This window comes from Xenopus tropicalis, chromosome 8, assembly GCF_000004195.4.
Source record: "Xenopus tropicalis strain Nigerian chromosome 8, UCB_Xtro_10.0, whole genome shotgun sequence".
In the NCBI taxonomy this organism is placed as follows: Eukaryota; Metazoa; Chordata; class Amphibia; order Anura; family Pipidae; genus Xenopus; species Xenopus tropicalis.
This window is the reverse complement of record NC_030684.2, coordinates 10,397,534-10,419,997: the sequence shown is the minus strand read 5'-3', so window position 1 is coordinate 10,419,997 and position 22,464 is coordinate 10,397,534. Positions and strand designations below refer to the sequence as shown.

General features: G+C 44.3%; 1 protein-coding gene across 1 annotated transcript; it reads right to left on the bottom strand.

The window, feature by feature from the left end:
* Positions 1-299: 299 nt before the first annotated feature.
* LOC100492744 (histo-blood group ABO system transferase) lies at positions 300-22,024 on the bottom strand. Its single transcript, XM_018089563.2, has 7 exons — positions 21,632-22,024; positions 9,599-9,668; positions 6,741-6,800; positions 6,172-6,210; positions 3,401-3,442; positions 2,261-2,395; positions 300-1,156 (listed from the first exon to the last, which is right to left on the bottom strand). The coding sequence occupies exons 1-7, from the start codon at positions 21,645-21,647 to the stop codon at positions 475-477; spliced, it is 1,044 nt and encodes a 347-aa protein (XP_017945052.2). The 5' UTR covers positions 21,648-22,024; the 3' UTR covers positions 300-474.
* Positions 22,025-22,464: the final 440 nt, after the last annotated feature.

Genomic DNA, 22,464 nt, shown 5'->3' with positions numbered 1-22,464 from the left:
CCTCTCAGTTCTCTGTCCCTGTTTCAAATGAAGGGTGGGCGTGTCCTAACAGTCCCTGCTAGAAGCAGAGCAGGATGGGGGAGCCAATCACAACCTTGCACTCACACAAGCAAAGGCAGGCTTCAGTTCCCTATCAGGTCAGCCTAGCTGCTGATTGGTTCCTGTCCTACAGTGCAGCGTGCTGAGAGCCGCCGCCCCCCTGCACATCCAGAGAATTCAGCCAGCAGGAAGTGGATCAGATGGGCGGGGCTACTGGGGTTTTGGTGGAATTTCACAATAAATCAGTCCGAACACACAACTTTTTAAGCTCAATCCTTCAATATTTAGGAGCAGTATAAATCACTGGTATATTCTTCTTTAAGAGAGTTGATATTCATATTTACTTCCCCAGTTCTGTACAACAAAGTTCAGATCTGAATAAAAGAGATAAAAATTGCGTCTGGGGTCGTTTGTCTTTACGGGCTCCGCTGTTGCTCAGTCTCGGATGACATTATAATCTTTTGGGACATGAACGATTCTTCTCTTTTTTGCAAGATGGCCCGGGCCATAGTCATTCCATGCGTACTCAGGGGAGAGCAGTTTGGTCGGCTTGTGATGAAGGAAATATTTGTTCAAATAGCTTTCGTCGTGCCATAAAGCCTCGATATTTCTCGCCTTGTCTGCCAGCATAACATTGTGGCAGAAATTGGTCAGTCTGTAGACCTCTACTACAGAACCTCCGAAGAAACATCCCGTGTAGTAAAAGTCCCCCTCGTCTACAGGAATGTAGGCTTCGGAATTATTCCTACGCTCATAGGTGAATTCTTCACGCGGTTTCCCAAAGTAGCCGTGATGTATGACTCCAAACAAATCGCTTAATATCTCCACCCCGACGTCATCCGTGAACTTCATGTCGGCGTCCAAACAAGCCAGGTAGTCAACCTCATTGATGAGTCTTTGAGAAATATAGTCCCGGATCAGCTGCATCCGCCTCATGGTGATGTCCTGCCAGCGTTTGTAGCCGGGGATTTTTATGATCAACAAGCTCCTCCCCTCCTTCAGCGGGACTTTGGGGATGGCGTCGATATCGTCGGTAAATACGTAATAACTGACCTTGTGTCCTGCCATGAAAAACTGTTCGGCAGTTTCGATTAAAGTCTTGACAAAAATGTTGTATCTATAAGACACGAATGGAAATATGTTGTAGAATAGAAAAATCTTTGAACCATATTTCTATATTAATAATCATTACAATTATTTATACCTATACATTAATTTATAAAATTACAAATAATTAGATATTTCTTTAACATTATAGCACATATATCGAACTCTACCCCAAATTTTGGGTTTTGCACAATGAAAGAAATTGTCATTCTAAACAACTTTCCAGTATACTCTATCTACAAATTACCCACGATACAGCACAAGAGGCGAGGCTATGACACTTGTGGGTGGGACAGTGACATTTTGGGGCAGGGCTATGAAGTTTGAAGTGGATCAGTGAAGAATGGGGCATGGTGGTGACATTACAGGTGGGAATTTGTTGAATGAAACAGTGTTGAGACAGTGTTGAATTGGACAACTCATTATTCAAAAGCCCCGCCCATGATCTTCCTAGACCCTGCCCACTCCTCAGCTATTCCTGTCCTCTTTGTGGCCCTCAAATGGTATAATTGTGTCTCTTGTGTGCTCCATCTACCACCCTGATGGTGGGCCTGACCCTGACCACATGCACCACTGAGAAAATATGGCAGTAGTCAGCTCTCCTTTGACCAAGAGTTCAATTCCCACAGTACTTTGCATGTTATGTGACTAGTTACACAAGAGGCGAGGCTATGACACTTATAGGTGGGACAATTTTGGGGCAGGGCTATGAAGTTTGAAGTGGATCAGTGAAGAATGGGGCATGGTGGTGACGTTACAGGTGGGAATTTGTTGAGTGAAACAATGTTGAGACTGTTAAATTGGACAACTCATTATTCAAAAGCCCCACTCATGATCTTCCTAGACCCTGCCCACTCCTCAGCTATTCCTGTCCTCTTTGTGGCCCTCAAATGGTATGTACTATCCCATCTACCACCCTGGTGGTGGGCCTGACCCTGACCACATGCACCACTGGGAAATGTACCAAGAGTTCAGTTCCCACAGTGCATTGCATGTTCTGTAATTAGTAGACCTGATAAAAGGGAGAAAAACTGGAGTGTGCAAGGCATTGTGGGAACATTAATAGTTACCAAGGAAATCCACATATGATTTCAGTTGCCATTTCCCAACTTACTTTCTGACAGCAAACACCGTAAGACCGATTCGGACTCCTCTCTGGTGGAACAGTGCATTCAGAATATTGAGGTTGTAGGTGCCTTCAAAAATTATTGGAGCTAGCCAAGGGGTTAATGTGGTGAAACTGGTTTTCCTAAAAATAAAGAACATCACTTTGATAATGTATAGAATATTCTGCTTGCAGTTTCCAAGAGGGTCTACAGGCCCCATGCTCAATAGACCATACGCCAATACTCAATGAGAATTGATAGTTTCTGCATCAACAGGTAGAGCAATGGAGAAAATCTGGCCATATACCAGAAAATGTAACATTCCTGACTTTTCTATTTCCCACCTTCTTTATGATCTTAATAGTCCTTTACTCATCATTGTCAAGAGTCTTCTTCAAAATAAAGGTCAAGAGTAGTAGTTTTTGGAATGGTTTTGCCTTTAATCCATTGTTCTTTCAATAGCCAAACAACTGTTCACCTCAGATATTACCCAACTGACCTTAAAGTTGGGATTTCTGGAGTATCTTGGAAAGCCATTGGCATTCTCTCTAATTCTTAACCTAAATGACCTTACAGTTGGGCCTTCAGAAGTCTCCAGGTGAGCCAGTAGGCATTTTACCAAAATCTCACCCTACATAACCTTCATGGTGGGTTTGTAGAGTATCCAGAAGGGGCAGTAGGCATTATAGCTATGACCTTAAAGTTTGGCTTTCAGGAGTATCCAGGCCTGGCAACAGGAATTTATTTAAAAACCTCACATAAACTGGACTTCAGCTTGGGCATGTCCCACCACTGCTCTGGGCCTCCATAGATGGGGTCCAGTCTGAAGACCACTATGTAAAATGCTCCATACTTGTTTCTTGTTTAGCCTTTCTGCTTCTCTGTATTTACTGTAGGATATTCATAACCAAGAGCCATGGGGGGACAAGTTGCAGTTGGGTCAGGGGCAGTGAGGGGCCTGGGAACTGTAACAGGCTCCTCCCCTCTGTTATTCCTGCTTCTTCTCATTTTGTTACATACTTTGTTATACTCCTTGTGTGGTTCATAGCTCATAAACAGAATTTTGAAATTATATTTATTTATTCAATCCCCCTCCCCCACCAATGCAATGTAAACCCCAAAAAGCAGCTTAAAATGAAAGAACTCACGGTGGGCTGAGGAGATTGGGCTGGTCGTACACAATTCTGTAACTATAGGAATAATAAATTACAATTAAAACACCAATAATCAACATAGTTTTGTTGCCTGTCCATTTGTTTGCACTCAGTGCTGGTTCTGACTCTTGAAACAATGTGGTTGAAGTCAATTCGCCCCCATGTCTGCTAATTATCAGTCAGATAGAAATAAGAACATAATGACGAGTGTTCTGTCCAACCCATGCTAGTACTGCTGACCAGCTGCTATATATTTTTGTCCAGCATAACCTACATCCAATAGCAGTTACACTTACAAATAACATTAATACCAATTATACCCAGCTCTACTGGGGTAGGGGCTGATGGGAATGTGATAGGGACCTTAGATTGTAAGCTCACTGGGGCAGGGACTGATGGGAATGGGATAGGGACCTTAGATTGTAAGCTCACTGGGGCAGGGGCTGATGGGAATGTGATAGGGACCTTAGATTGTAAGCTCACTGGGGCAGGGACTGATGGGAATGTGGTAGGGACCTTAGATTGTAAGCTCACTGGGGCAGGGACTGATGGGAATGTGATAGGGACCTTAGATTGTAAGCTCATTGGGGCAGGGACTGATGGGAATGTGATAGGGACCTTAGATTGTAAGCTCACTGGGGCAGGGAGTGATGGGAATGTGATAGGGACCTTAGATTATAAGCTCCACTGGGGCAGGGACTGATGGGAATGTGATAGGGACCTTAGATTGTAAGCTCACTGGGGCAGGGAGTGATGGGAATGTGATAGGGACCTTAGATTATAAGCTCCAATGGGGCAGGGACTGATGGGAATGTGATAAGGACCTTAGATTGTAAGCTCACTGGGGCAGGGGCTGATGGGAATGTGATAGGGACCTTAGATTGTAAGCTCACTGGGGCAGGGACTGAAGGGAATGTGATAGGGACCTTAGATTGTAAGCTCACTGGGGCAGGGACTGAAGGGAATGTGATAGGGACCTTAGATTGTAAGCTGCACTGGGGCAGGGACTGATGGGAATGTGATAGGGACCTTAGATTGTAAGCTCACTGGGGCAGGGGCTGATGGGAATGTGATAGGGACCTTAGATTGTAAGCTCACTGGGGCAGGGACTGATGGGAATGGGATAGGGACCTTAGATTGTAAGCTCACTGGGGCAGGGACTGATGGGAATGTGATAGGGACCTTAGATTGTAAGCTCACTGGGGCAGGGACTGATGGGAATGGGATAGGGACCTTAGATTGTAAGCTCACTGGGGCAGGGACTGATGGGAATGGGATAGGGACCTTAGATTGTAAGCTCACTGGGGCAGGGACTGATGGGAATGTGATAGGGACCTTAGATTGTAAGCTCACTGGGGCAGGGACTGATGGAATGTGATAGGGACCTTAGATTGTAAGCTCATTGGGGCAGGGACTGATGGGAATGTGATAGGGACCTTAGATTGTAAGCTCACTGGGGCAGGGAGTGATGGGAATGTGATAGGGACCTTAGATTATAAGCTCCACTGGGGCAGGGACTGATGGGAATGTGATAGGGACCTTAGATTGTAAGCTCACTGGGGCAGGGAGTGATGGGAATGTGATAGGGACCTTAGATTATAAGCTCCAATGGGGCAGGGACTGATGGGAATGTGATAAGGACCTTAGATTGTAAGCTCACTGGGGCAGGGGCTGATGGGAATGTGATAGGGACCTTAGATTGTAAGCTCACTGGGGCAGGGACTGAAGGGAATGTGATAGGGACCTTAGATTGTAAGCTCACTGGGGCAGGGACTGAAGGGAATGTGATAGGGACCTTAGATTGTAAGCTGCACTGGGGCAGGGACTGATGGGAATGTGATAGGGACCTTAGATTGTAAGCTCACTGGGGCAGGGGCTGATGGGAATGTGATAGGGACCTTAGATTGTAAGCTCACTGGGGCAGGGACTGATGGGAATGGGATAGGGACCTTAGATTGTAAGCTCACTGGGGCAGGGACTGATGGGAATGTGATAGGGACCTTAGATTGTAAGCTCACTGGGGCAGGGGCTGATGGGAATGTGATAGGGACCTTAGATTGTAAGCTCACTGGGGCAGGGACTGATGGGAATGGGATAGGGACCTTAGATTGTAAGCTCACTGGGGCAGGGACTGATGGGAATGTGATAGGGACCTTAGATTGTAAGCTCACTGGGGCAGGGACTGATGGGAATGTGATAGGGACCTTAGATTGTAAGCTCACTGGGGCAGGGACTGATGGGAATGTGATAGGGACCTTAGATTATAAGCTCACGGGGGCAGGGGCTGATGGGAATGGGATAGGGACCTTATATTGTAAGCTCACTGGGGCAGGGGCTGATGGGAATGGGATAGGGACCTTAGATTGTAAGCTCACTGGGACAGGGCCAATTAGGCCCAAACACCCTCTGACCTCCCAGAAGTTGTCGCACTTTTCATTAAGCCTATTTTGGGACTATTTTACCAATACAGAAAGAGGTAGGAGTCCTATCAGGGGCGCAATCATAATGAGGGCCCTGGGCTCCCACTGGACTCTCTGCGGCAGAAGTAGAGACCAGCTTCTGCCCCACCCATTTCCCCACCCCAAAGTGATGTCACTGCCCACCCCCACCAACCAAAAGGCTGGTAATAAAAGAAAAAAAGGTGGCAACCCAATGTTCCACTAAGCTGTGCCCTGATTTGAGTGTTATGAATGCTGGGGGCCCCTCCCCCTATGATGCGGAAAGTGAAACAGCCACACAGATTTGCCGATACTCAAGGCCCTTACCTGTAAGAGGATACATCACTGACTATTTTTTTGCTGCAGCTGGGAATATGAAGAGAAAAATAACAATTACATGATGTTTTTTATGTGCCCCCCCTGCCTTTAATGGTGATTTGGGGTCAATCATTTTTCAAAATATTCTTACCACTATAGTAAAATGGTTACTTCTATTAAGTTGGGCTGAAAAGAAAGTGAATTCAATCAAACTCACTGCTTTTCCTCTGGCGTATTTCTGGATACAGACACTAGGGGCTGATTAGAAAAAAAATGGTCTAGTAACCCATAGCAACCAATCAGCATGGAAGATTTACTTTGTGGCAGTTTGAAAACAAACATTTGATTGGTTGATATGGGACCATAAAAGTCATCATATTGAGTCATAATTCATTAGAATTGTTTCTTTCTAGCCCCAGTGCTCTTCTGCCGGGGTCAGTGACCCCCATTAGAAAGCTGGAAAGAGTCTGAAGAAAAAGGCAAATCATTCAAAAACTATGAAAAATAAACAATGAAGACCAATTGAAAAGTTGCCTAGAACTGGCCTTTCTATAACATGATTTAATTGGATCCCATACCGTGTCCCGCTGGCGTGTTCAGTAAATGGATTGCACGCAGTGCTGCCATGTGACCAAAACCTGGAATAAGGAGAAGATATCAGAACCAGGAGATATCATGGGAATCTTTTCAAATGTAATGGAGATTTGGATTTTGGTTCCGGTAATAAGAAGCGATTCTAGATCGGAATGTTTTTTTTTATTCTGCTGACCCTTTACAATACAATAAAGGGCACTAAGGTTGCCAAGGGTTACTGCTCCTGGGCAAACCTAGTGCCTTTTATTACATACGGACAATGCAGTTTTTTTTAATTAAGGCTTCTTGGAGATAAGAACTTTGTTAGGGACCTTCCTCAGCTCATTACAGATATGGGAAATCATTGGGGTATCAAGAATATCTCGTACAAGTGTTAACTCCAAATTGTACCCTTATGGGCTCTCAAGGGAATCTAGCATAGCAAAGAGGCATTGTCCCCCATTATCCTACCCCCAACTCAGGGTCAGACTTGGGGGGGGGTGCAGGGCCCACCAGGGCTACCGCCCCAGGGGTCCTTCACCCCCCAAGGTGCTGCTGCCACCCCTGCCCCCCTAACCCCCACCACCTGCCCAACATCCTCCCCTGAGAGCAACATGTCGGGGGAAGGACAACGGTGGCCGGGGGATCGGTGACAAGGATTGTGTCCGGCCCAGTATGACCCTCCTCCCACTATCCTTCAGCCTAACCTGTGTTACTGCTCCAGGCCCCCAGTTAGTTGAAGCCCCCCAATTTGGTATTCAATGGCCCAGTTTGCAAACGTTAACTGGACGTCCTAATAAATAAATAAATCAATGAAGGAGGTGCTACCAATACTCCATAACGATACAAGCAGCCTCAAATCTTAAAGGGGACCTGTTACCCTGAGAAATAACTCCAAACTCTTTTCTATCGGTTAAGTCAAGCATAATAAACTTGACTTTCACTATATAAATTATTTAAGTCTTGTTTCCTTTAGTCTTGGAGTTACTCAATCACAGCAAGCAGGGAGGCGCCATTTTGTTAGTAAGGAAAGCTTTGCATCATGCCAAAATCTTTATGTTTATGTGCCAGAATGGTGGACCTGATGCCCATGCACTGGCTACTAGGGATGCACCAAATCCAGGATTTGGTTCAGGATTTGGCCAAGATTCGGTCTTTTTTAGCAGTATTTGGCCAAGTCCATGTGCCTGGCCAAAATTAATCCAAATCCTTAAGATCATGTGACTTTTCGAACCATAAACACGGAAGTTGAAAACTTTTCACCACGCGCAGCTCTCTTTAACACTTCCATAACCTTATTTGCAAATGCACATTAGGATTCAGATTCGGTTCGGGTTTTCAGCCCAATCTTTCATGAATCATTTGGCCAAATCCAAAAATGGTAGATTCGGTGCATTCCTACTGGTTACACAGTTAGACAGTGAGGTGGGAGGGGACAATTGAGGAGCATTGACATCTTCAAAGTGCTGAATGGAAAGTGGAAGTAATTGTCTGCCCCGCCTCTATACCTAAGGCAATATGATTGACAGCTGGAATTTTTAAATGCCTTTATAATGGGTATGGATGTGCTACACAATTAGCACAATTAGTCAGTGAGGAGGGAGTAGGAAAGTGAAGAGAGCAGTGACAGCTACATAGTGCTCGATGGAAAGTGGAAGACGTTGACTGCCTCTATAATGGGTATGGATGTGAAGATGGCAGTACATCTGTTTGTAGATGCCCCCTGCTACTGCTCCAGGCCCACCAGTGGTGTCCAACCCCAGCGTTTGGGAACCACTATCCAACATGAATACAACTTTCACCTGGAGGTCCTAAGAACAATCATGAAGGAGCAACCGATACTCCATAAAGATAAGAGATTACTTGTATGGAATTCCTTGATGGCCTGAGAAGATGGTAATCCATCCTCCTGTAGGTACAAGCAGTGTCAGACCTGTGCCCATAAATACTGCCCGGGTACAGTCCTACGGCCATTCAGCTTTGCCGATAGAGCTCATTTGCGTCAATTTGTGTCCTTTTATGAAATAGAGTCAACTGGTTCCATATCATGTTCCAAGAGCTTAGGCCTTTGATAGCATTCTTCCCAGTATAAAATAAACACTCCCAGTTGCCAAAAATGCCAAAGGTCCGACTTTGTGCATCTCCACCCCAACTGTCTCTTTAGCCAACTTCATTTTATTCAGGTTTGGGGGGGTAGAGTTTATAGCAGCTATATAATGGGCTGAATACTCGTATATCCTATATAGCAACATCACATGATGCCACTTTCTTTAATGAGAATTAGGCATATAAATTAAAGCTAGAAATGCTTTAATTTATATGCCAGGATATACCAGGGGTTTGTATATCTGTGACAATACTGTTCCACGGGGCCGGAAGCAGAGGAAGGAAGAAGTGGCACGTTACTAGGCCGAAATGGTGGCGTTACTAGGGCAAAATGGTGGTGGAGGGTGGTAGGTACCTCTTCTGTCTGTCTACCCTTTGTTTGCTGCTTCAAGAGGATTTATTTGAGCTGGCTGTTCACCTACATAGCACTATACTCTTTTGCCTTGGGCCCTTTAGTTCCTTGCATTATTATTAGTTTTGTCTCCTGGCTGGTTATGAACCAGAAAGACTAGTTCTTCCATCAGGTGACAGTTGGGGGAATGTGGATGGGGGTGAATGATACACATTGACTTGCCTTTGGCTTCTATAACCTAATGGCATTGGTTGTAGCCCTCAAGTATAGTGAAATTAGAGACATTACATCATTAAGTACATTCTAGAGACTTTCTGTGGCTACTTGAATTGCTATTATTGGCTAGCGTGAAACTCGCTTCCTTTGTCGAAGTATAACAGGACACTTTTTACTCCAATAACTTACCAAGTTAAGGAGAAAAAAAGGATGAAACCAGAGACGAAGATAACAATCCACTTTCTGCCAGTAATACTCCCTGAAACATACAAAGATCATATATCAGATATATCGGAAACATACATACATACCTACTAGCAGTTTTGTAAATGTGACATTCTTTTATCTTAGACGAAACTTCTAGAAACATTAAAACCCAAATCTGCGGTTTACATGAGTACCTCTGGGATAACACATTCTGTAAAACCACACCGTGTATCAACTTGAAACCTTTAGGGTTAGAATAAACCAGTCCAGAGGTGGTTTTGAAGATATCTTGGTCCATTCTTCCAGGCAGATCTGCTCCAGGTAGTTAAGGATTACTGTAGACCAGGGATCCCCAACCTTTTATACCCGGGAGCCACATTCAAATGGAAAACGTGTTGGGGAGCAACACAAGCATGAAAGAAGTTCTTGGGGGTGGATATATAGCCCCTGTGTGGACTGGAAGCCAATAGAAGGCTCTGTTTGGCTTTACACTGGGTTTTATGCAATCAAAACTTGCCCCCAAGCCAGAAATTCAAAAATGGGCATCTACTTTGAGGCCCCTGGGAGCAACATCCAAGGGGTTGGGGAGCAACATGTTGTCCCTGAGCCACTGGTTGGGCATCACAATACTCCCAATACTTTTTACCTGTGAGCCACTTTCAAATGTAAAAAGAGTTTGGGCACAACGCCAGCATGAAAAAAGTCCTGGGGTGCCAAATAAGGGCTATGATTGGCTATTTGGTAATCCCTATGTGGACTGGCAGCCAACAGGAGGCCCTTTTTGTCAGTACACTTGGTTTTTATTAGGGATACACCGAATCCAGGCTTTTTTTTGAAGGATTCAGCTTCGGCCAAATCCGCAGTCCCGGCTGAACTGAGTCCAAATCCTAATTATAAGCAGCTGCTTTGAGGCCACGGGGAGCGACATCCAAGGGGTTGGGGAGCAACATGTTGTCCCTGAGCAACTGGTTGGGGTCCACTGCTGTAGATGATGCTTATCCGCTTCCAAATAGTGTCACAGATTGACAGCTGGATTAGGGTTTTGACTGGACTTTTGTAGAACATTGATATGTTTGTACCTCCAGTGTTACATTGGCCCAAGTGTTGGTTATTATTGTCCTACTGAAAGATAAACTTCCGACCATGCCTCAGTGTTTTAGACAGTTTCTCTTGCAGTATTTCTGTATATTCTGCTTTATCTATTCCTCCTGCTGAAAGGCCCAATCCCATGGGATGATGCTACCACCACTATTCTTCATTGACAACAGCCAGTTACTCCATACACTCCCCGTACGTACAGGTGTTGCATGTCTACAAAATCCCCATAAAATAAAAAACCATCACCTCTCCAACCCTAGCTCAATTAAAGGTTCCTCACTGTCCACAAGGTAGAGCTTGAATCCAGTATTCACAGTTTGCCCCAGCCGCTCCAGCTCTGCTGCTTACTTGCTGTGAAAAAATAAAGATGGCCGTGCGTTCCAAATTGGAAATGCACCGCCATCTTTATTTTTTCCCAGTAAGAAGTGCAGGAGTGGGAGCGGAGGTGGCTGGGGGTGGAGCATCAGTGGGCCCTTGAGTCGGCTATCCGATGGGCCCTGGGCACCCCATTCTGACTCCCCCATTGGGTACCCCATTCTGTCCATACTACTCTTCCTCTCAATGAACTCACGCCAACTCTTCCAACTACTGTTGCCACCCAGATGATATGATACCAGCCAGGGCCAGGGCCAGTATTACAAATTTAGGGTGCCTATATTTTCTTTCTTTATTAAAAAAAAAAAAAACACCTCCTGGCTCCAGACATATTTACTGTAGGTCTGGTTGCTAAGGCAGCACTGGACCTAAATACACCCCCGTGTACTTGCCAGTAAATTTGTGATCCCCTAATGATGATCCGGCTGCCCAAATTCTGCCCATTACCCCTTCTACCCTGCAGCTCCCTCTAGTTTTCCCAATAGTTAAGAAGCCCTGCCCCCTTTGCATCCTAGCCCTACCCCTACACATCATTGCCCTGCCCCTACACATCATTGCCCTGCCCTTACACATTATAGCCCTGCCCCTACACATCATTGCCCTGCCCCTACACATCATAGCCCTGCCCCTACACATCATTGCCCTGCCCCTACACATCATAGCCCTGCCCCTACACATCATTGCCCTGCCCTTACACATTATAGCCCTGCCCCTACACATCATAGCCCTGCCCCTACACATCATTGCCCTGCCCCTACACATCATAGCCCTACCCCTACACATCATTGCCCTGCCCCTACATATCATTGCCCTGCCCCTACACATCATATCCCTGCCCCTACACATCATAGCCCTGCCCCTACACATCATTGCCCTGGCCCTACACATCATAGCCCTGGCCCTACACATTATAGCCCTGCCCCTACACATCATTGCCATGCCCCTACACATCATTGCCCTGGCCCTACACATCATAGCCCTGCCCCTACACATCATTGCCCTGCCCCTACACATCACAGCTCTGCCCCTACACATCATTGCCCTGCCCCTACACATCACAGCTCTGCCCCTACACATCATTGCCCTGCCCCTACACATCATTGCCCTGGCCCTACACATCATAGCCCTGCCCCTACACATCATTGCCCTGGCCCTACACATCATAGCCCTGCCCCTACACATCATTGCCCTGCCCCTACACATCACAGCTCTGCCCCTACACATCATTGCCCTGGCCCTACACATCATAGCCCTGCCCCTACACATCATAGCCCTGCCCCTACACATCATAGCTCTGCCCATTTTCAATTCCCACCCTGCCTCACACCATTGGCCGGTAAGGGGCCACAAAAAAGGTGGCAACTTTACTTATCTCTTGGCTTCATAACCCTGTCTCCACATTATCAAACATTATTGCCCAGCCCCCGATGCCATTGCCCACAGGACATCACTCCGCCCCCTTTCACATCAATACTGAAACAGGCACCTCCTACCTCAAAATTAGGTGACCCTTTTCACAGTTTCACACATAGAAACTGGTGTCATGTACATAATAAGTACTAATCTGCGGAATATGTTGGCGCTTCATAAATAAATGTTAATAATAATAATAATAATATGCCGGAACACAAACATACCCGCCTGAAGCAGGAACAACAAACACCACCCAGAGCATGCCTAATGTATACTATCATCTAAAAATATTTACACATTAATCAGCGTGTAAAGCTAATTCACAGTTGAATCCAAAAATACTGTATGAATAATGGAGTAAGAAGCATAATAAATCTTTGTATGAGTTATTTCACAGGACATGAGGTTCTTTTACCTATTGGTCTCAGCACTGTTATTCATTCAGTTTATGTCTCAGACTCTGAGTATCACTCATGTATTATAAGGGATAATGTACCCCCTACTGTAAATGATAAGGATATTAGCAGTCACTGAGGGGTTCTGTGCCCATATAAAGGCACAAGGCTGCAGGCTGAGTTATACAGGGAACTCTGAGTATCACTCATGTATTATAAGGGATACTGTACCCCCTACTGTAAATGATAAGGATATTAGCAGTCACTCAGGGGTTCTGTGCCCCCCATATAAAGGCACAAGGCTGCAGGCTGAGTTATACAGGGAACTCTGAGTATCACTCATGTATTATAAGGGATAATGTACCCCCCTACTGTAAATGATAAGGATATTAGCAGTCACTGAGGGGTTCTGTGCCCATATAAAGGCACAAGGCTGCAGGCTGAGTTATACAGGGAACTCTGAGTATCACTCATGTATTATAAGGGATAATGTACCCCCCTACTGTAAATGATAAGGATACTAGCAGTCACTGAGGGGTTCTGTGCCCCCCATATAAAGGCACAAGGCTGCAGGCTGAGTTATACAGGGAACTCTGAGTATCACTCATGTATTATAAGGGATAATGTACCCCCCTACTGTAAATGATAAGGATATTAGCAGTCACTGAGGGGTTCTGTGCCCATATAAAGGCACAAGGCTGCAGGCTGAGTTATACAGGGAACTCTGAGTATCACTCATGTATTATAAGGGATAATGTACCCCCTACTGTAAATGATAAGGATACTAGAAGTCACTGAGGGGTTCTGTGACCATATAAAGGCACAAGGCTGCAGGCTGAGTTATACAGGGAACTCTGAGTAACACTCATGTATTATAAGGGATAATGTACCCCCCTACTGTAAATGATAAGGATATTAGCAGTCACTGAGGGGTTCTGTGCCCATATAAAGGCACAAGGCTGCAGGCTGAGTTATACAGGGAACTCTGAGTATCACTCATGTATTATAAGGGATAATGTACCCCCTACTGTAAATGATAAGGATATTAGCAGTCACTGAGGGGTTCTGTGCCCATATAAAGGCACAAGGCTGCAGGCTGAGTTATACAGGGAACTCTGAGTATCACTCATGTATTATAAGGGATAATGTACCCCCTACTGTAAATGATAAGGATATTAGCAGTCACTGAGGGGTTCTGTGCCCATATAAAAGCACAAGGCTGCAGGCTGAGTTATACAGGGGAATCGGATTATCACTTATGTATTATAAGGGATACTGTACCCCCTACTGTAAATGATAAGGATATTAGCAGTCACTGAGGGGTTCTGTGCCCATATAAAGGCACAAGGCTGCAGGCTGAGTTATACAGGGAACTCTGAGTATCACTTATGTATTATAAGGGATACTGTACCCCCTACTATAAATGATAAGGATATTAGAAGTCACTTATAACATAGTTCAATGGCACTTGTAGTTAGGTTTACACTTAGACTATTAATAGCAAACTGTTCTATGACTCTGTGGGTCTTTCTCTTCCCATGTACCTTGCAGTAAGTCACTCCATGGGACAGTAGCCCTAGTGGGCCTTGGACACCCAGTCTCAAGCTAGCCGTGCCATGGGTATTCTACACTTGCCATTTGTGCTTTTATTAGGGCATTTCTTGTAAGTGGTGGTACTGACCCAAGTAATGCTGGACAAATAGTATATCCCTTTTCTCTGTAATAATAAAACAGTATCTGTACTTGATCCCAACTAAGATATAATTACCCCTTATTGGGGGCAGAACAGCCCTATTGGGTTTATTTAATGGTTAAATGATTCCCTTTTCTCTGTAATAATAAAACAGTACCTGTACTTGATCCAAACTAAGATATAATTACCCCTTATTGGGGCAGAACAGCCCTATTGGGTTTATTTCATGGTTAAATGATTCCCTTTTCTCTGTAATAATAAAACAGTACCTGTACTTGATCCCAACTAAGATATAATTACCCCTTATTGGGGCAGAACAGCCCTATTGGGTTTATTTAATGGTTAAATGATTCCCTTTTCTCTGTAATAATAAAACAGTACCTGTACTTGATCCCAACTAAGATATAATTACCCCTTATTGGGGGCAGAACAGCCCTATTGGGTTTATTTCATGGTTAAATGATTCCCTTTTCTCTGTAATAATAAAACAGTACCTGTACTTGATCCCAACTAAGATATCATTACCCCTTATTGGGGGCAGAACAGCCCTATTGGGTTTATTTCATGGTTAAATGATTCCCTTTTCTCTGTAATAATAAAACAATACCTGTACTTGATCCCAACTAAGATATAATTACCCCTTATTGGGGGCAGAACAGCCCTATTGGGTTTATTTCATGGTTAAATGATTCCCTTTTCTCTGTAATAATAAAACAGTACCTGTACTTGATCCCAACTAAGATATAATTACCCCTTATTGGGGGCAGAACAGCCCTATTGGGTTTATTTAATGGTTAAATGATTCCCTGTACTTGATCCCAACTTCGATATTACAAAAATCTTTTTGAGTTATAATTACCTTACTAATTCTTGGGGCACAGTCCACATCAGGGCATATCCTTACAACTTGCCCAAAGGCAGGCAGTAAAGACAGGTCTAGCTGTGGCTCCTAATGTTGCTTAAATAATTATTTGTTGCTATCATTTCCCAGAATATGTTAGTTTGGGGGCAATGCCACCAAATATGGATCATAGTGCTGTACGTGGGGCAGACTCTTCAGCATGTTGAGGGGATATTGGGGTTGATTTTTGTGCCATCTATATAGAATTTTTCTCTGATTTTCAACTTGGTTGATATACTTGGAAAGCTGGTATATTGCAGTGGCGTTGTACAAAAAAGGGTTGCTGAGGGATATTCCTACACCAAAATATAAACTAGGGAGGCCATATTTGAGCTACTGCAGTGGCAGACAATACATATTGCTAGTGGCTTGTCTGTCTCCAGGTCTTTTTCCTATTTTTGGATATGTGGTGGTTTCTGGTAGAGGCATGGTCTATAAGTAGTAAATATATTAGCCATATGCCTTGGGGACTGGTTTGATCAGTGGCGTAACTCTCTATACAGTGGGCGGTCACAGGGGAGCCTGGACGACAGGGGGGGGCTCTACTTTACTGTAGTCCCCCCTCACTGGCCCATCTACTATCATGAAATCAGCGGCAAGGTGCAAGCCGGGAGGTGTGGAGCGAGTGGGCCAGGATTGGGGCGGGGGAGGTGGGACAGTTTGCACTGAGCCCCCTCAGAAGATGTTTTTGCAGGGGGGCTGGCACGGCCAAGTTACACTGCTGACTTGGATTGTGGAAACAGTTTCTTATGTGGTGTTTCTTGTTGAGTTTTCTGCTTTACCAGCAGGGATAGTGTAATAGTCCTGTTTTGTCATCTCAAGATTCCAAAGGGTATTAAGGGTATCAAGTACCCATAAGCAACTGGTTTATCAGGTTCTTCAGTCGTCACTTATTCTAATGCCAGACTGGGCTGCTTCTCAGTTTTCAGATAAATGAATAAAAAAAAAACACAAATACAAAAGAAATTAAGTGGGTGATCCATGTCGAATGTTGGGTGTTGTCACCATCCAAGGTGTTGGTCCTTTTCCAAGAGGAGAGAAAGGATGTTGAGCAATTGCAAATTTCGATTCCATCCAGCACGTAACTTATATAGAGCAATACTACTTAGTGATATTGGGAAAAGTGATGTTACAATGGTTTCAAGTTCAGTTTGTGTTGCTGGTTTATATATTTTGATGTTATGAACCATCAAAATAAGGTAGTTTAAGAAGTAGACGGCCCTCTGCATTGTGGGGAATGTATCATTTAAGCGTAGCGCTAATAATTATGTTGTTTCAGTTGGGTATTGAATTAGATATGGAAAAACCTTCTTGCCACCATTAGTGGGTTATGTTATTTTTGTGTTGTCCTCTGCTGTTTTTGAAGTTTCCCTTTCTGGTTATGGATATCTCTCGGAGTGCTCACTGCCCATTATGGCGTTTTAGGTCTTGCCCCTGACTTGGCGTTAGTGGTGTCTTCATCTGATCATAGTTGCCTCCTGTTTCAGGAGTTGGATTCCATGTTGCGATGTGCATGTTTCTGTTGTGTGTGCTGGGAAAGGTACTTTTGAGGTAGAGTTTGTTTGTTCCAATTGTTCCTTATGTAGCAGGAATGGAGTCTTAAGGGGGCCACACACTGTAAGATCTGCTTGTTTCGCGAGTGGATCTTCCCCTTTTGTCAATTTTCTTTTTGGGGGGTTACAATGATTGTTTGTCTGTATTAAGAGCCCTGAAATATAATTCAACAAGAAGAAGCAGACCCTGCGGTCACAGGGGATCCTGGGGGACAGGGGGCTTTATAGGTCTAAGAAGTCCCCCCTCCCCCAGCTGCTCTCTTTAGCTTTTTTGAGGCAGCTGCAAGGAGAACAATAAAACCTCTGATTGGTTTCTATGGGTATCTGCCCAGGAGCAAATGTGCCCATTGTTTTTAAATGGCCCATTGTTGTTTGGCTTTCTTGCCCAATATATAGTGCTGTGATGTACAGTTCAGCAAGGCTCTCTCTAATTATTTCAATTCCACAAGCAAGATTGCTTGTATTCTCCCTATTATAAAAAGTTGCGTTTGTCAATGACACGTGTCAAAAAATCGCTGTGTGCGTCATTTTCTGCGTTTCACAAATTTTTCGCCGTTTTGCAAATCTTTTCAACATTTTCGGTGGAGGGAAACGGGACAGATTTGCTCATCACTACCGCTGAAGTATTTTCATAACATTATGTAGTTCTTAGAAGGATATTTTTACATTATTTGATGCAACAACACCCATAGGCAGGAATGAGCCACACCCAATTTCGCACACACCCCTAAATACCGCACCTATTTAACCAAAACATAACCCAGATGTGCCAGTATAATAACTACAAAAAATAGATAATAAGCATATTAACCATAGATATACCAGTATAGTCCCTAAAATGCATAACGGGCATATTTACCCTAGTTGTGCCAGTATCATTACTACAGAAAATGAGTCATCAGCATATTAACCCCTGGCGTGCAATATTTAAAGATTCTGAAAAAGAGAAAATAGAAATAATAATTAGAAAAAAGCTAGATGGGCTGATCACACTGGACCCCAAGGCTATAACCTAGGTAGGACCACCATCAGAAACTTTGGGGCCCCACGCAAGTTATTATGGGGCGCATTACCAAAACGTTGGCCACGCCCTTTGTGTGTGCAATATACACAGTTAGTGTTACCCTATAATAAGCAGTTCATAGAAAGAATTCCATTGGCAGGGGCCACTTGGGGGTGTGGGGCCCTCACCATAGCAGCCCCAGTGGGCCCTGCACCCTCTAGTCCAACCCTAACCATGAAGAAGGAGAAAAGTTTAGATCAAATAACCTGTTCTTCGGCGGTTAAACTTCTAGCGTTACGATAACAATCCACACCCATGTAAATAACAATTAATAAGCAGTGTGTTATTATGTTACTGTTTAGCCAATAAGGCTATAATAATAATAACAAACAAACCAACAAGAAGCCACGATTTGTGACTTGAGTAAAAAAAAATTGTGTTTGAGTAATTTTCGTGTTTTTTTTTTTAAAAAGCACAAATGTCTATGAAAACTGCAACAAGAGAAAGACAAGGAAAACCTCAGTCAGTCAATTGGGGGATTTTTTTCTTATGTAACAATTTTTTCTTAATCACGAAAAAAGACTAAAAACCTCTAAAACCACTGGGGGGGGGGGAAGGGTTGCCACTTCTGCCAGCGTTAGTCGCTGGGCAGTGACTTCACAGGGGTGGGGAATAGGCAGGGCTGTGATGTCACAAGGACGGGGAAGAGGCAGTGGCGTGACATCACTGGGTGGGGCTATGACATCAGTCTCAGTGAGTTTTGACCTGGACAGACCTTTTCGAAAATGGTGCTGTTCAGGTCAAAACCAGACAGGTGGCAACCTCTAGGGCAGGGGTGGGCAAACTACGGCCCGCGGGCCACATCTGGCCCCTTGGCCTTTTTAATCCGGCCCGCCGACGACGCCAAGTCTCATCACGCGAGACTTGGTGTCATTGGCGGGCCGGAATTAAAGAGACGAAGGGGGCGTAACGCTGGCCTGGCCCTGCCCGCCCTGGCCCGGTCCCGCCCGGGGGTAAGTAAATGTGGCCCGTGAGCCAAAAAGTTTGCCCACCCCTGCTCTAGGGGGTCTTTTTTTTGTAGGCCCTACAAACCCCAGTCCTACCTTGTTATAGGGTGCTGAGTCTGATCATGTGCCACGAACCTGCCTTATATATGGTACCAGGTCTGATCCTGGCAGGGTCAGACTGGGGGGTGAAGGGCCCACTGGGGCTCCCTGCAGGTGCCCCTGCGTCCGCGTCCCCTTATCCCCGTTTCCATGGCCCCCTACCCGACATCCTCCCCAAGCAAGCAAAAATTTAACGCGTCGGGCAGGGGGAGCGCCGGCAAGGGTCGGGTCTGGGCCACCGGGGCCCACCGGAATTTTTCCCGGTGTCCCAGCGGCCCAGTCCAACCTTGGTTCCTGGTATCTAGCCCCAGGGGCCAAATGGTAAGCGAGATGAGCAAGCGTCTCTCTAGGTAGCCAATCACTAGGTTCAGGGAACACAGAGGTGACAATGACTACTTCAAGCCTACGCCCATAGGTGTCTATCAAATAGTACAGGACTGGCTGAAAATACCACTCATTGTGGTTTTATTGCTTTATTGAGACATTACTGGCACCTCCCTGCGGTGCCAAAAGCCTTACACTGTGACTAAGGGACGTATTTATTTACACTGAAGACTAGGGATTAACACATTTTGTTGCCAGCCATGGATTCGCAGCTAAATTCCGACTAATTTATTCGCAAAACAGTGTCAAAAATTTTCCCGAGACAAAAAAGTCGCCAATACAAAAGTCATAAAAAGTTGCTGCAAAAAATGCCCCTTGATTTTAATGCATTTGGAGTGAGCAAAAAAAGTCACCTATTGATTTGCGTTTCGCAAATTTTTTGCCATGTAGCAAATTTTTTTTCAGATTTGCTCATCACTAGCGGAGACAAACATCACCGGTGCTATTTGCCTCCAATGTTAATAAATACACCCCTTTAGTGTTCCAAATCCAATATCTATTACAAAGAGTCCTAAACGTGAATTTTTTGGGGGAAAAAACATGTTTTGGCGCAGCAAGTTCATCTTCCTCCGATAAACTGCTCTGCACCAAATGCTATATTATGTAGGGCCACGCTATACAAATTGCACTCTTTGGGGCATATTTATTATAGCGCGTAAGCCAACATCACCAGTGATGTTGCTCATAGCAACCAATTAGCAATTCAATTTAGACAGTCACTTGCAAGTTAGAAAACCAAAGGAAAATCAGATTGATTGCTATGGGCAACATCACCGGTGATGTTGGTTTATGCTCTATAATAAATATGCCCTGTGATTGTTATACATCAAAACTCTTCAGTAATCATTGTGGCACCCATGATGTTGGGTTGCCTCTTGGAAACCTAGGGTTATATGGTCTCCTAGCAAGGAAAGCATGCAGGTCTGCTGATCAATGAACCCTAACAATATGTATGAGGTATAATGTACCCCCTGTTGTAAAGTATAAGCATATTAGCAAACATAGAGAAGCAGGATGGGACTGGGCATTGAGAAAAAAACCCAGTGGGCTCTGGTCCGTTTGGGCACTCCCGGGGCCACTCCCTGGCCCTCAAGTCCCCCTCTCCATATGCGCCTAAGTATGCACGCTCGGGGGGTCACCACACCCACTCTTTGGATGTTCCTACTTCTGTGCATGTTTGAACTAAACCCAGGAGGGTAGCATTGGTGTACATTAGTGTACACAGATCCTAAATATATATATATACACTTTCATATATATGTACAGGTATGGGATCCCTTATCCGGAAACCCAATATCCAGAAAGCTCTGAATTATGGAAAGCCCGTCTCCCATAGACTCCATTTTAATCAAATAATTCAGATTTTAAAAATTGATTTCCTTTTTCTCTGTAATAATAAAACAGTACCTGTACTTGATCCCAACTAAGATATAATTACCCCTTATTGGGGGCAGAACAGCCCTATTGGGTTTATTTCATGGTTAAATGATTCCCTTTTCTCTGTAATAATAAAACAGTAGCTGTACTTGATCCCAACTAAGATATAATTACCCCTTATTGGGGCAGAACAGCCCTATTGGGTTTATTTCATGGTTAAATGATTCCCTTTTCTCTGTAATAATAAAACAGTGCTTTGTATTTGATCCCAACTAAGATATAATTACCCCTTATTGGGGGCAGAACAGCCCTATTGGGTTTATTTAATGGTTAAATGATTCCCTTTTCTCTGTAATAATAAAACAGTACCTGTACTTGATCCCAACTAAGATATAATTACCCCTTATTGGGGGCAGAACAGCCCTATTGGGTTTATTTAATGGTTAAATGATTCCCTTTTCTCTGTAATAATAAAACAGTGCTTTGTATTTGATCCCAACTAAGATATAATTAATCCTTACTGGATGCAAAATAATATTATTGAGTTTAATTAATGTTTTATTGATTTTTTAATAGACTTAAGGTATGAAGACCCCTTATCTGGAATACCCTTGGTCCCGAGCATTCTGGATAACGGGTCCTATACCTGTATATGAATTTAGCCTAACAGCAATTAACAATGCCCATAACGATATAAAAGACAGAACAGGAGCTTACCTTTCCGGGACAGCATGGTGAAGGTAGGATTCCAGTGGCGAAAATCTTACATACTAACAGAGCAAGGTGGATGATATCTGTGCACTGCTCTGGGCCAAGCCCATAAACCAAACCCATTATATAGAATTACCAGAGATAATCCAACCGGGCACCCCTCCCATGTTTTATATGAAGCAATCGCTTGCCTATGAGAAATCTCACTGCCCACGCAAGTAAAATGTTCATGGGCAACTTTGGAACGGAAATAACTTTCTCCGATCTATAAACCCCGAGTGCTCGGTGAAGTCTGGGATTCCTATTCCCATTGCAGATAAAGCCTACACCTGTTCTTCACTGCCCTGGGGGGACTTGGCGTCTGTACGGTTTTCTAGGGTGCATCGTGGAATCTTTGCACAGATATAGCCGAGGCTGTGCTGGAAGGTTGGCAAGTACCTGCATGCTCTCCGCAGTTTGGAAATTGATGATGACTTGATGATTGGTTAACACCCTGAGAACCATATTCCTCTGCCAGGATTTACTGCATGTAGATAAAGTTCTAATGAGGGTGTGTTTAATGGTTGTTACCAGGCAAACTGGCATAGTGGTGCCACCTTCAAAGTGGAGGTAACTCTAGGGTCCCCCTGTGCCAACAGGCGCATTGGGAAATGTGATCAGCGACTTTGGATGCAAGTACAGGTATGGGAAAGCTCCAAATTACAGGAAGGCCATCTCCCACAGACTCCATTTTAATCAAATAATTCAGATTTTAAAAATGATTTCCTTTGTCTCTGTAATAATAAAACAGTACCTGTACTTGATCCCAACTAAGATATAATTACCCCTTATTGGGGCAG